Below are 16,159 nucleotides of genomic sequence, written 5' to 3'. Positions count from 1 at the left end.
TCCTCCCCTCTACAGATCCCTGCACACAAAAACAACCAGACACAAGAACAGCTTCTTTCCCTCTGCAATCACTCTCCTGAACTGCTGATAAGTGGGGTCATCCCCACTTTGGCCATTCACCTACACATTACATACTTTTTCATTCCAATATGCATCTTGCACACTACATTTGCACTATTACTTTGCACTCTACATTTATACAATATATTGTGTTAATGTGCCCATTGCCCTGTTCTCTAAAGGTTACAAAGGTAGGGGAACGTTCTCTAAAGGTTGCAACGTTAGGCGAACGTTCTGGGAACGGTCGATGTAACCAAAAACTAACATTCCCTAAACGCCAGGAAAACTTTCCATGGGAACCAAAAACTAACCAAAAAATAACCTTCAGGGAACGTTCCTGCAACCAAAAACGAACGTTCCCAGAACGTTCTTGGAACCAAAAATTGTTACCTGGGGATTACGTTTTTTTCTTATCATCCATTTATTTTTAATATCATGAGGTTTCATTTATTTTTAATATCATTACGTTTCGGTGGGTGGGGAGTATTTGGGGCCCAAGCGCCGACAGCGGTGAAGGTCCTATTGAAACTGAAGGAATTATTGTTTCTATTCTATTCTTTCTATTCTTTTTCTCGTCAAATGAATTGCCTTTTTGAGGGCCTTAACATATTCAAACACTCACCAAATTTGGCGGTCGCATCAAGTCTGGTGAAAATTTACGTATTTTAAGGGTTTCGGGAATAGCCGCACAATAGGCTTGCTAGCGCCCCGTAGAAAGTTAAAACAATTTTGCCCCAAACTTGGTACACATAGAGCCATACCCTAAACCCCACAGGAAGTCCGCCATTTTGAATTCAAAGTTCGAAGAAGATTTTGGCCATTTCCACATGTCGTACTTTAACGAACTCCTCCTAGAGATTTCATCAGATCAACTTCAAACTCGGTCTGTGCCATGTTAAGAAGTTAAAGATCAAAAGTTGTTAAAAGAAAAACTTTTCGTCATAGGGTGTGGCCGTGGCGGGGCGGCCATTTTGTGCGTTTCGCCGCCGAAACAGGAAATGGGTGTAACTCGAGTGTACATTGTCCGATTACCTCGAAACTTTTCAGGATTCATAAGACTCCAACCCTGAGGACAATTAAAGGCCGATATTTACTTAAAGTCATAGCGCCTCCTAGTGGCAACAGGAAGTAGGCCTAAAAGTCAAGGTGCTATACTTTAACGAACTCCTCCTAGGATGAACAAAGAAATTGTTGTAACTTGAGTGTACGTTGTCGTATCTGCCTGGAATTTCTCACGAATCACAAGGGTCCAGGCCTGAGGACACCTACAGGCCAAAATTGACTTTTGGTGATAGCACCCCCGCTGGCAAAAGGAAATGCGCCTTATATGACAAGCATCATCCGATTTACATGAAATTTAGAATGTGTGGTCTACATGTGATACTGAGCCGCCCCCTATACTTTAACCACGCCCACTTACTCAGGCCACGCCCCCGTTTATAAAATTGAACTGTTTAAGGTAGAGTCTTGTGTGAGGTGTCATTGAACTCAGCAGAGACTGCCTTATTCATTGGTGATGGTTTGGCCCGCCCCCTATGTTTAAGCCACGCCCTCTTTCATAACTAATGATCCGTTTAATGTAGACCCTTGTGTGAGGTATCATTGAACTCAGCAGAGACTTCATTCTTCATTGGTGATGGTTTGGCCCGCCCCCTATGTTCAAGCCACGCCCCCTTTCATACATGCTGACCCATCTAAGGTAGAGTCTTGTGTAAGGTATCGTTGAACTCAGCAGAGAGTTCCTTTTTAATTGGTGATGATTTGACCCACCCCCTATGCTTTAGCCACGCCCCTTTTCACAGCTAATGAACCGTATGACGTAGAGTGTTGTGTGAGCTATCGTTGAACTTGGCAGGGAGTTCCCTTTTCATTGTTGACGATTTGCGGTGTCTGAGTGCCGCGCAAATGCACGGTCACAAGGAACGGCGTCCGTCGATAACCCCAACGCGCGCAGAGGCGCAAGGGCCCGTCCATCGCTGCTCGCAGCTTTAATTGTTTATGTGACTGTGTTCGTTACCTGTTGCCCCTTGGTGATTGATGTCGATGTCTGTCTTGCACACGATGCAGAACGCGTGATGAGGTTCTATAAACTGTCTATGTGAGGTAGCCTGGACATGTGGAGGAAAGGCCATCTCTCCCGTTAAGAAATCCTTTTTTTTGAGGCGGTTCAGCCATGGCATGCAAGCCTACAGTTATCCGGAAAGCCTGGCTTGCTGAGGCACTGAATTGAATTAAACGTGCGAAACATTTGGCTAGGAGGGGCAGGTGGACGGAGAGTTAAAATGCAGCGCTTTGATTGGACGAAAGCTTTTCACTCCACTGCTTAGGGGCAGAATCAACTTCATAGAGGTAGATTGCATAGAAACTGAAACCGGAGAAATGCGAGATGCAACAAAATGCGTACCTAGAGAGCAGCGAATCGTACAAGCGTACTTAAGGTCAAAATGCGTGCCGAGTACAAAAAATGCGTACATAGAATAGAATAGAATAGAATAAATCTTTATTGTCCACCGGGGTGGAAATTTTTCTTTGGCTCACCAGACATACAAAAAATAAACATACAAACATGTCAAACATAGTAAATTGAATATATAAAAGAAGAAAAAAAAAAGATATATATATAAATATGATTAAAATCATTGGGATCATTAGGATAGCAGCTCATATTGATGTTATCACTTGGTTTGGTTGATGATACTGATGGCATTTGGAATAAAGGATTTTTTAAAAACACTTTTTGCCAGAGGCACTCTGAAACGCCTCCCAGACTTCAGGAGCTCAAACTGGCTCGAAAGAGGGTGTGTACTATCTGCAGTGATCTTCCTAGCTTTCTTCCTCATTCTGTCAGTGTATATTTGGGTAACTGTGCTAATGTCTTCCTGTAGCTCTGCATGGCTTACTGAGAAAGCTTATTTGTTGTTTGTTGTTTGTTGTGTCTTGTTGACTTCTGACTGTATAGTTTAACCTGTACTAATGTCTTGCTGTGTCCTGTTGCTCTGGTTTAAAATCATCTGGGAATAAATTTAAATCGTAAATCAGATTTTTTGTGAAAAAATCTGGGATTTTTTTTTAGACCATATCGCCCAGTCCTAGATTATTGTACAATTTGATTGTGTTGATTAGCTCTGATGCTGGGGGAAATTACTTATATTACCTGATTCCAAATTCAAGATATCAGAATATGTGACATAAGACAACGGTGAAAAATGCCACTGATTAATACAAGGTTGTCTTACTTTGACAGTTGGCCAAGGTCCTCACAAGAGAAAGGAACCAGCAGCTTGAAGTGGGACAGGGTGGTCCCTGTGCACCAATCCAGGACCAGCTTTCGGACCACTGTACTTTTGCCTGTTCCCACAGCCCCGTACAGCAGCACATTGAGCCCCCGACCTTCCCTCCAGGCATCAGTGGGATCAAACAGCTGTTGCACAGTCACAGAGGGGCAGGAGGGGGGCTGGGTTTGGAGCACGGAACTGAGTAGTCCTGCCTTCTCTTCAGTTTTTCTTTCCAGTATCAGTGGATCCACATGCATGGTCTCGGGGCTGAAGCACCCGCCAAACTGTTTTTCCTCCCGAGGAAGGTGGCTGAACCACAGGAAGAGCTTCCTCTTGTGAATCTCTATGGATTCAGCTGTAATAGAGAGAAAAAAATGGTGAATTTACTAGTGATAGTCACACCACTTGCTTTATTTCCTAAGCCCACTAGATGGCACTCTCTGTTCTACAAAGGGCTGACATCACACTGAATTGCCATTTCTTGAGCCTTTTTCTTTACACCAAGTGTACCATCTGGTGGCCTCAGAAAATTAATAATATGGTTCACGAAGCTTCATGAGAGAGACACAAGCAGAAAAGTTACTAAAGCAGTCAGGAAATAGATTGTATAGCCTTTTTTTATCACGCAACAACGTTTAATAACTTTATTTTTGTTTTAATAATATTGTTTTAACTGTTACCACAATTACTAACCCTGTCTCTTACTAACCCTAACTCTGACCAATGTCAAAGATTGTTGTTCCCGTCAGTCACTTAGACACAAAACATAGGAAAATAGGGTCCAGGTTAAAAAAAAAGTAGTTTAACCCTTTAAAAAAACCTTCCAACCCTTTTTGCTTAATTTATATAATCCAATAGCCTCGTGAGACCGTCCTGATCTCGCAAGCATCTTGAGATAGAGAAAATCTGGAGCCGTCCGCCAAATGACCGACCAATCAGCGTTGGTTTTGAGGCGGGTTTAGGTGTGACGCAACGAGAAGCGACTGTTCAGTCTAAACAACATGGCAGCTTCCACAGATGAGATGAGTGTAGCCATCACGCAACTTTTAACCAAATTAGAAAGTATTCCTTCATTGAAAGAAGAGCAAAAAACGGCACTGGAGGCTTTTCTCGGAGGAAAAGATGTTTTTGATCGTCTCCCGACAGGTTTCGGCAAGAGTTTGATCTGATTGGTTGATTTGCCCCGTCTATCACCAACATAGGTGAAGGTGGGCACCCACGATAAGGGTCACCAATTCAGCATCCGACCAAATACTGTATATATTTATGAAATATGATCACAATGTCCCCTTGTGTTCCCCTTGTTTTGAATAATAGCCAGAAAAATAGAACATTATAATGTCACAGTAAGGCTGACCTGTGGAGTATAAAATGTCATCACTTTATCCCATTAGACATTTGTGAAAAATGTATTAATTCTTAAATTATGGCAAAAAAATGTTTTTTGAGATCACGGTGCCCTTTGACCACCAAAATCATATCAGTTCAGTCCAAGTGGACGTTTGGGCCAAATTTAAAGAAATTCCCTCCAACTGTTCTTGAGATTTTACATTCACGAGAATGGAACGACCACAAAAACATAATGCCTCTGGTATAAAAAGAGTGAGTCGAGTACAGTCGCGTTGAGCTGTACCACGCAGTGTAAAAACGGCATTATAGTATTTTTTTTTTTTATTAATACACTATGGTCATGTTTACCGCTGTCCTGCTGCCTTCGACTGATTGCTAAAATTCAAGGGAATTAAATCGTAACTAGAAAATGCATTTCCTGCAGAAAATGCGTGGGAATGCTGAATAGCTGAATTGCTGAAGAAAAAGTTGAAGTAGTGAGAAAAGTAGGAATGGTTTTAAAATAAACATGAATTTCATTAAAAAGTTTAACAACACCACTAATGTATGAAAGATGTGGAATATTTAAAGGTTTTTTGAAAAGCTGACTCTAAACTGAATTGTTGGCTTTAAAAGTTCAACAATGCCCAACGATGTAGAACATTGTGAGGTCTGAATTTATTTTTTAACTGAAATTATGAATAAGTATGAAAGACTTACAAATGCTGTGAGAAACAGATGAAAATGCAGAAATGTGGAAAAAAAAGTTTGAAAAATCTGAAATGGATTGCACTGAAAAACTTGGAAGTTGAAATGTAAAATTGTCACTTGGAAGCTGAACTGCATTACCTTAAAAAGGTAAGGGCTGAATTACATTTATAGAAAAGCTGGAGGCTAAACTGTAATACTGTCAAAAGTGGAAGTTCAAATAAAGAGGGGGGAGAGAGAGAGGGGGAGAGAGAGGAGGGACGAGAGAGAGAGGGAGAGACAAAGAGAGAGAAAGAGAAGGAAATCGAGAGAGAGAGAGGGATAGAGAGAGGGAGAGTGAGAGAGACAGGGAAAGAGAGAGAGAGAAAGAAAGAGAGATAAAGAGAGAGAGGAAGAGAGGAGATCCAAATATATATATATATATATATATATATATATATATATATATATACTTATATACACTCTACCTCTTGCAATCCTGAAAAGATCACTAAACTTAAACAGCTTTTTCACAAAAACTGTAAAAGATATCAAACTGAAAAGATACGTTTGGATAGCTGAATATTTTGTGAACATTTTAAAGTTTGTTTGGTGTCTGTAGGTGAAAGTATGAAGAAGCTGAAACTTTTGGGAGCAGAAGAAGATTTTAAGGAGTTGAAGCATGCTCTCATTCACTTCAATGTTAAAAAAGTGTTAAAAAGTATAAATAGTCGAAAAAAAGTCGAAGAAGTCCCATCATTAGCTGAAAGAGCTGAACATTTTAAAAGTTGAATGGTTTAAATAGCTGAAAGTATGCAGAAGTTATGCAGAGCCAAAAAACGTACGGAATAATAATAAAGAAAACCAAATAACAATAGTTATATAATAATAAAGAACAATAGTTATATAATAATAAAGAACAGAATAACAATAGTTGGAATGCTGTCAAACAGCATTCCCACAATTAAATCTAAACTGCTAAAATAAACATTTTGTATTTTTCACACTGAAGAAAGCTTTTTACAGTTGGAGTTTTATGAAAGCAGTATTTTGTCATCATCATGTCATTGAGGTTTAAACCGAGTTGTGTACCTGGTCCTGAGGTAGTGGAGCAGAAGGTCCTGCAGTGGAAGCCAGTGGCTGGGTACAGAGAAACCGCCACCCTACTCCACCTCCACCTCCACGACCCGCAGAGCTGACTCAGCTGTCTGGAAAACACAACACATCGCACAGGTTTGTTCAGTTGGCATTGTTCACAATCTTTATAGAATGCATGCAATCCCACAGTCAACAACCCCCTAGATCTAGATCTGCCTCACATGGTAGCGGATTTTATTGGCAGAGAACAGCTGCAATAATATAACTGCGTCTCGCTACCGAAGCAAGACGCCATCAACATAGAAACGTGTCAGCACGTCAGCGTCGGTGTAGTTTCATTAATTAAAGTGAAAGCCACTCCGCAAATCCATAATATGTTATGTCCAATTACGTGTTCAATGTAGCTTGTCAGACTGGCGATCAGATTGCCTATCGGCAATCTCAAGTAAACACGATGGGATGATTTGAAAATATTAGAGAATGCCGCTACAGATCTGACCCTTTGTGTATAAGAAGAACTACTCGCTGGAAACCCCATGTGATTTGCATCCATTAGATTATTCTTATTCTTATTATTATATATATATATTATTATATTATTATAATATTCTTATTCTTATTCTCATCCAGAATGCATTGTTTGTGGGACTGCAACAAAATGTTTTGTATGCACAGGTATTAGTAGAGCAATAGGTCAGCAGGTGTCAGCAGACCCACTTCTTTGTCCCCCCAGGTTCCCATCTTTCTTAAAAGAGATCAAGTGTGATTCAGTCGCTTTTACTGCTAGCCAGGAAAGCTATAATACTGAAGTGGATCGGTGATGATATCATGTGGAAATCTCTTATCTCAGAGGTTGTGACTCTGGAAAAATTTGGACACTTGGACATCTGAAATGGTTATTTATGATTTTGCCAATAACCATTGCAAACAGGATCTTCAAACAATATAATAACCTAATTAAGGATTTTCTATGGAATGGGAAAAAGCCATTGTGAGGCGTCGCACTAGGGTCGAAGGAGACGTTCGGTCCTTTCCTTTCCTCCCCGGATGAGGCAATTAAGGGTGAGGCAGATATGGGGAAGGCGGTGCATGCTGCCTGCTCTTTCTCAACCTCCACTTCATCATCTAAGGTTGTTTCACATTCTGCCTCAGTGGTTAATAGGTTGTTGGTGTCACATTGGTTAGATGCCCGCCACTGCTTGGCACCAACGTTACCCAGGCTGGGCGTGCACTGGCTCCACTTGTTTTTACGTGGCTAACCGTGCTAACACAGTCAACAGTGCTAAGGCAGATGAGACGTCTTAACTGCAGAAAACATCATGCCTCCCCGACCCCCTCGGTAAGTAATCCCGCTAGCTGCGTTATCCCTGTTGACCGTGTTAGCACAGATAGCCACGTAAGCTAGCCGCTGCCTCCCCGGCTCTATCATCTCCACCGCTGCGCGTGTCCCCACACAGCTCACATCTTCAGCACAGTGGTCCAGCAGCTGAGCAGAAAGGGCGACTCGGCAGTCCACTAACTTGTTGCGCTCTCTACCAAAATAAGCTTTTCTGTTTTAGGCTAGAAAACTTGCATGCAGGCTGAAATTTAAACGTGCAGTTTTGTCGGGATTAAGCTATAGGGCATTAAAAAAAAATTGTTTGGTTCCGGTTTGTTTTGTGGTCATGGGTCGATAGGGAATTTATTTTATTTTTTATTTTTATTTCATTCCCAGTGGCAGCAAGGGATAGGTAGGATTTTTTTTTGCCTTTACAGTAGCGATGGATACTCAATATTTTCATAACATAGCCTACCTGTTACTACATGTACAGTTGTCACTTAATAAATTGAAAACATGTAATTCACGTGCATATTAAGTAGCCACATGTATTTGTTTTGGTCTTATAATAAAGCCACAGGTTTACCGAGAGGATGGTTCGTTTAGACAGCAGCTACGTTTACAAGAGTTTGTCCAAAAATCAAGATTCGTTGCAAACTGAGAAACAGTTAGACTACAAACTGACATCTTTCATTTCAGCTTGTTTGTAAAGTCGCTATTTGCAGAGTAGAGCTTTGTTTGCACAGCGCGGTGGACAAGAGTGGACAGCGCATGCAGAGCAGACTGAAATATCGGTTTCTACATGTTTAAATTTGCCTGTAGAACAGGTAGGTGGGTATTGATAAATATTGACTCTTTAATCATGGAGGGTTTATTGTAGGCTTCTTACAGTTAACGAGTGTAGCATTAGTTCATCTGCGCCAGCGGAAGTAAATAATGTATAAGCTGTAGATATCGTTTCCAGCCAGTTACATGTGCTGTGTGTGAAGAACGCACACACCTCGGCTGTGCTGTGTGTGTGTGTGTGTGTGTGTGTGTGTGTGTGTGCAGCGCGAGTAAGCCCTGACTGCAGTACGCAGATCGAGGAGTGGCTCAATGTGGGTGGAGCTAAACGTTTGACTCCGCCCACTTGCCAAATAGCAATTGGCAGAGCCATTTCTCTATCACTCTGGCAATTGGTGTGAGGGGAAAACGCAGGACTTTCAAGCTGACCGGAGATCTTTTCCCGCGTGTGAAGTTTGCTTTTCCCGTTGTTGTTTTTCTTAACCCAACCGTCCGTTGTTGGCGTCCCCCAGAGACATGGGCTCGTTTCCCGCGAATTACGTTTGATTTCCCCGTTATCCTTTCCTTAACCCAGCGGCGGAATGGAACCAAAACATCTACCGGGAAATTATGTAGACCACCGGCCGGCAGGCAGTGTCCGGGTCGCACGGGGTAGCGTTCTGTCCGCGGGCAGGCAGCCGGCAGCCAGCGTCCGTTCGCGGGCAGCCAGACGGCAGCAAGCCGGCAGCGCCAGCGTCCGTTGCCGCGGGCCCGCGCCCGCTTCGCTAGCAGCCAACGTCCGTTCGCGCACATCGTCCGTCGGGCAGCTAACGTTCCTTCGGCGGGCAGCAAGCCGGCAGCCAGCGTCCGGTTTCGGCAGGCAGCTGGCAGCCAGTGTCCGTCCATGGGCAGCCAGCCGGCATCCAGCGTCCATTCGCGGGCCGGCGCGCCGCATACAAGACGAAGCGCCCGTTCCTCGGCGGGCAGCCAGCCGGCATCCAGCGTCCATTCGCGGGCAGCCAGCGTCCGTCTCGCGGGCAGGCAGCCATCGTCTGCTTGGGATAGGCAGCGTTCCCCGCGGGCAGCCAGCGTCCGTTCGCTGGCTGCCCGCCGGACGGCGGCAGGTTAGTCCGCCCGGCAGGCGGCAGGTTAGTCCGGTCCAGACTTTCCCGATTGCCACTCCGCCTCTGCCTTAACAACCGTCAGTTGTTGTCTGGCGTTCCCCAGAGACCAGGGCTCATTTCCGGAGTCATGTTTGCTTTCCCCGATCTTCTTTTCCTAAACCCAACCCCGTTCTTTTTTCCTTTTTACAATTCAAATATCATTGTTTATTATAATCTATATATCTATAATTCAAATATCATTATTTATTATAATCTATATATCTATAATATATATTATATTATAAAGGTGTTGCAATGACGTTTAAGAATGTGCTGCCTGATGTCCGCCACCAGATGGCGCGCCCACGGAGTCAAACGGTTAGCTCCGCCCACATTTGGCCCAACCCCGATCTGCGTACTGCAGTCAGGTGCAATTGTGCAGCGCGGGCATCGCTGTTCAGAATCCCGTCTATCTTCCATAATGCAATGCTTGTATCCAAATGAATTTTGTTGCGAAGTTGTCATTAGCTTCACTGCTGTTAGCCACCTCCATTGAGCCCCAGGGACTTGCTGTAACGTTAGAGCACTCTAAAGGGTGTTTACCTTTCTTTTGATCGTGTTTGCTTGCTACGTTGCCATCCTCTTGATCGACATTAAACACAACATATAGTTCCTGAGTGGTTTCATCTGCCCTGTTTAACGTGTTGAAGCTCCCCGGCGGCGCAGTAGCGCTGTAGCTGGCCGCCGTGGCCGGTGAGGGCTGATTGAAGGCGCCGCCCTCACACTGCTGCTGCTGCCGTAAAACTGGACACGGCAATGTTAAGTGCGGCTGCGGCGACATCAGGTCCTCTTCCAGCATTGCTGGAGGAAAACGGGCATCTTGCATCGCAAGAGTGCTGTACAAAAATGTAATTATAGTTTGCCTTAAACTTTTTATTTGTGTATTTATTTAATTAGTATAATTTCTTCCCCAAGCTCATAAAATAAATTTGGGTCGCACATTACTTGACAGGGTCGGTCGGAAACCGGAACCAAACAATTCATTTTGTTAGGCCTAAGCAGAAGGAAACTCTGGTAGCTGCTAGGCTGTGTCATGGTAAACACTGCAGCTTTAACGTTATTGTGTCCACCTCAGCTCAGAACGGAGAAATGTCTTTGCCTTCCCTACTGTGTAGCCTATTATATTAAATGTTACCTGTAAAAATAATTCATAATAATCTGACACACAAAAGAAATCCCCCATATATTTAATGGACTGTCCATCCTCTTGTGCAAAGCTGAAGTGATGAGCAACTTAAGTTTTTTCTCCATTATCTCTTAAATATAGAAGACAGTCGAAGAGGATAACAATGATTATTGCTTTCATTATATTTCATATCACACAACATCTGTTCTTCTGTAACTTTCACCAGCAAAAAGTTATTAAATAAATTTAAAAATGGGGTGCAGTATTACGGTGATGCGGTTATCGTAACAGCCCTACTTTATACTCTAGGGAGATCGTAGCCACTCGCCAGAGAAACGTACACAGTGCCAGAACAGGCATTTAAATGACAGAGGCACCATTCTCCCTATTACAAGTCAGTGTAGCATCACAATTTGTAAGCCGTTATTTTAACGTAAACTAGTTAGTAGTAGTTATGTGACATTTATAAAGAGGGTGAAGATTTTAATTCAAATATTTTTAAATCGGAAAAAAGCCTAGAGTATTGTATTCAGGCATAGCTATACAATGTGTCAGACTGTCTGGCTCCGTATACACAGGAGATTTGTTTAACATCTGCATCACAAATCCTAAGGCAATCATTGATCTTCAGACAGTTTGCACATGAATGACATTTGAGCCTCAGCATCAATAATGTCACCAACCTGTGCAGTGAGCTCATCCTTCTGTTCCTTTGCGTCTTGATGTCAAGGACCGTTCTGTGAAAAACAGTAAGCATACAAAGTGAGACAATGTGTGCAAAAAGGAACATAAAGGTACCCTGTGCAGTTTTTGACTACTAGCAGACCTATGTATTGATGAGCGGGTCCCCATTTTGTTTGTATCTCATGAATGCACACAAGGATGTACTTGCAAATGCAAAGGTACAGTACGCAGTGAGACGATGATTGTGCAATGTCCCAAAAACACCATCCAAAAGGGACATGTTTTAATCTCCCCCAGACTCCATTTAAATAAACAGTACTCATACCATCGTAAAATACACTTCATTCAAAGTTGACAGAAACAAAATTAAACTATTAAAAGTCTTCTTGGTTCTTCCTTCCACTGTTCCAAAAATCACCACTCTGGTTTGGTTGAAATAAACGGTAACACTTTACTTGACAGTACCGACATAACCATGACATGACACTGTCATAACTATGACATGACACTGTCATGAATGTGTCATAAACCTTATAAACAAGTCATAAACGTTTATGACTTCTGTCATTAAGTGTCATTCGGTTTTTGTCATGACAAGTTGACATTGTTGGGCTTGTCTTGATTATGACAACTTGACATTAATCAAAGTGATATTACCAGAAGTTGTCTTGGTCATGACAACTTGACATTAAATTTGTCTTGATTATCACACTTTGACATTAATCAAAGTGTCATTACCAGAAGTTGTCTTGGTCATGACAAGTTGACATTAAATTAGTTTGGGATGTCTTTGTAATGACAACTTGACATTAACCAGGATGACATTACCAGAGGATGTCTTTGTCATGACAACTTGACATAAACAGAAATTCACCTCTTTTTGTATTCATGACATTTTGACCTAATGATTATTATAATTAGATGTGCAAGATTAGAGACCAATTCTAGCACTTTTTCAGATAGATGTCTGACAGGAAATTTCACAAAACTGGGTGTTATGACACGGTTATGACAGTGTAACTAATAAATATTTTGACCTCAAGTAGTGGTACCAATTGTATTTGTCATTAAGATATCATTGATAGGACTTGCTGTCATGACAATATTATGACAGTGTAACTAATACATATTTTGACCTCAAGTAAAGTGGTGCCAATTGTATTTGTCATTAAGATATCATTGATAGGACTTGCTTTCATGACAACATTATGACAGTGTAACTAATACATATTTTGACCTCAAGTAAAGTGGTACCAATTGTATTTGTCATTAAGATATCATAGATAAGACTTGCTGTCATGACAACATTATGACAGTGTAACAAAAACATTCTTTGACCTCAAGTAAAGTGGTAACATTTTTATTTGTCATTAAGATATCATAGATAAGACTTGCTGTCATTACCACATTATGACAGTGTAACAAATACATTCTTTGACCTCAAGTAAAGTGGTACCAATTGTATTTGTCATTAAGATATCATAGATAAGACTTGCTGTCATTACCACATTATGACAGTGTAACGAATACATATTTTGACCTCAAGTGGTACCAATTGTATTTGTCATTAAGATATCATAGATAAGACTTGCTGTCATGACAACATTATGACAGTGTAACTAATACATATTTTGACCTCAAGTAAAGTGGTAACAATTGTATTTGTCATTAAGATATCATGGATAAGACTTGTTGTCATGACAACATTATGACAGTGTAACTAATACATATTTTGACCTCAAGAAAGTGATACCAATGTATTTGTCATTAAGATATCATAGAAAGACTTGTTGTCATGACAACATTATGACATATGTAAAACATTCTTTGCCTCAAGTAAAGTGGTAACATTTTATTTGTCATTAAGATATCATAGATAAGACTTGCTGTAATTACCACATTATGACAGTGTAACAAATACATTCTTTGACCTCAAGTAAAAGTGGTACCAATTGTATTTGTCATTAAGATATCATAGATAAGACTTGCTGTCATTACCACATTATGACAGTGTAACGAATACATTCTTTGACCTCAAGTGGTGCCAATTGTATTTGTCATTAAGATATCATTTATAAGACTTGCTGTCATGACAACATTACGACAGTGTAACTAATACATATTTTGACCTCAAGTGGTACCAATTGTATTTGTCATTAAGATATCATAGATAAGACTTGCTGTCATGACAACATTATGACAGTGTAACTAATATATATTTTGACCTCAAGTAAAGTGGTACCAATTGTATTTGTCATTAAGATATCATAGATAAGACTTGCTGTCATGACAACATTATGACAGTGTAACTAATACATATTTTGACCTCAAGTAAAGGGGTAACAATTGTATTTGTCATTAAGATATCATGGATAAGACTTGTTGTCATGACAACATTATGACAGTGTAACTAATACATATTTTGACCCTCAAGTAAAGTGATACCAATTATATTTGTCATTAAGATATCATAGATAAGATTGTTGTCATAACATTGCATGACAACATTAGTGACAAGTACGAAAACATTCTTTGACCTCAAGTAAAGTGGTAACATTTGCATTTGTAATTAAGATATCATAGATAAGACTTGCTGTCATTACCACATTATGACAGTGAAACTAATACATATTTTGACCTCAAGTGGTGCCAATTGTATTTGTCATTAAGATATCATTTATAAGACTTGCTGTCATGACAACATTACGACAGTGTAACTAATACATATTACAAAAAAAAAAAAAAAAAAAAAAAAAAATTTGACCTCAGAAGTGGTACCAATTGTATTTGTCATTAAGATATCATAGATAAGACTTGCTGTCATGACAACATTATGACAGTGTAACTAATACATATTTTGACCTGCAAGTAAAGTGGTACCAATTGTATTTGTCATTAAGATATCATAGATAAGACTTGCTGTCATGACAACATTATGACAGTGTAACGAATACATATTTTGACCTCAAGTAAAGTGGTACACAATTGTATTTGTCATTAAGATATCATAGATAAGACTTGCTGTCATGACAACATTATGACAGTGTAACAAATACATTCTTTGACCTCAAGTAAAGTGGTACCAATTGTATTTGTCATTAAGATATCATAGATAAGACTTGCTGTCATGACAACATTACGACAGTGTAACTAATACATTTTTTGACCTCAAGTAAAGTGGTACCAATTGTATTTGTCATTAAGATATCATAGATAAGACTTGCTGTCATGACAACATTATGACAGTGTAACTAATACATTCTTGACCTCAAGTAAAGTGGTACCAATTGTATTTGTGGGGGGTTTTTTGGGGTTTTTGTTTTCGGGGGGTTTTTTTTTTTTCTTGTCATTAAGATATCATAGATAAGACTTGCTGTCATTACCACATTATGACAGTGTAACAAATACATTCTTTGACCTCAAGTAAAGTGGTATTAATATACACAGAAATATGGCATACATACAGATAAACTAACTGAAAAAATAAAGTGTGCACACAAAAGAAACCCTTTTCAATTCTATGAGCTCAATTGTTCTTTGATGACAAGAGTTCAGAGATGTTCAACATTGGGGCCCATAAGAGTTTGGTTTCCGTTTGTCCTTCCACCATGAAGAATGAATCAAGGGAAACTGCTCTACGTTCGAGAGTCTTGATCTGTGCGCCACCAGCCCACTGAACAGGGAATCTCTAAACCCTGGAAGTCTCTGGGATGTGAAGAATCGATGTGATTCAATATCCCTCTGTGGACTGGGCCTCCCCTGCGTAGCCTTTTCACCTCCTCCACCTGTAGATAAGGCCAAAACATTTCTCTCAATTACTATTCAGTAATAAAATCAATTGCTTAGGCTACAATGAAAATAAAATGAGGTCATATTTCAGTTAACCCCTATTGAAATATCTAAACCTCTATTCGGTTTGTACAACCGTTCTTGAATTTCTTCTTCTTAGGTATCAAACGTATATAAATCCCTCTTCATGTACCAAAAAGCACATTTATATTAATTGGCAACCTTTATACAAACAATGCATTTCTAATTCAAGTTGTATGGACCCTTAGTAACATTAACACTATCCTAAATATAATTGCATAAATTACATGTAAAAATCTCTCAAATTGTATTATTTTCTTAAATAAGCTTAAATTTTTTTATTTAAAAGGCTTTATGCCTTGTTTGTTTTTTTCTTTATTTTTACTATAAAAAAAATAATTTAATTTTTTTCTTTTTTTTTTACTTCTTTACCAAAAAAAACCAGTTAAACAGTTAAACTCACAATTTGTACTAACATTCATTCAACAAAATACCCACAGCTAGCAATAGTGTTGAAAAGCAACAATACTTTCCATAACCAATAGATAGAATCATTAGCCTTTTACAGGCAATATGCAGTAGCTAGTCTGCTAGCCTTTTGTGGCTAATTACACTATTAGCATATGAATACAGCACCTTAGCTAACCCGTTAGCGTAATGCTATTAGCACCAATTAGCATGGATGCTAGCAAACTCTAGTGTTAAGGAGTGACTCACCGTATTATTGCTGCCTATAACTCCGGCGATGGTAGATTCGGGCACCGCTCTTTGCTCTATTTACAACAAGGTATAGCCAGTATTAGACAGTATTTAGTATGTAGAATTGATTTATTTCACTAACTGGCGT

The 16,159-nt window shown here is 40.1% G+C and overlaps 1 protein-coding gene across 1 annotated transcript in view; it reads right to left on the bottom strand.

The window, feature by feature from the left end:
- Positions 1 to 16,159, bottom strand: part of nlrx1 (NLR family member X1) — a 79,550-nt gene that overhangs the window by 38,336 nt on the left and 25,055 nt on the right. The window contains exons 2-4 of the mRNA XM_039787188.1: positions 11,502 to 11,555; positions 6,444 to 6,559; positions 3,297 to 3,690 (exon numbers count right to left, since the gene is read on the bottom strand). Of these exons, the coding sequence (XP_039643122.1) occupies positions 3,297 to 3,690; positions 6,444 to 6,559; positions 11,502 to 11,518 (527 nt within the window). The 5' untranslated portion in view covers positions 11,519 to 11,555. The remainder of the gene's footprint in view (positions 1 to 3,296; positions 3,691 to 6,443; positions 6,560 to 11,501; positions 11,556 to 16,159) is intronic.

This window comes from Perca fluviatilis, chromosome 2, assembly GCF_010015445.1.
Source record: "Perca fluviatilis chromosome 2, GENO_Pfluv_1.0, whole genome shotgun sequence".
In the NCBI taxonomy this organism is placed as follows: domain Eukaryota; kingdom Metazoa; phylum Chordata; class Actinopteri; order Perciformes; family Percidae; genus Perca; species Perca fluviatilis.
Note: the sequence above shows the minus strand (reverse complement) of the source record. Positions and strands in the feature narration are given on the sequence as shown.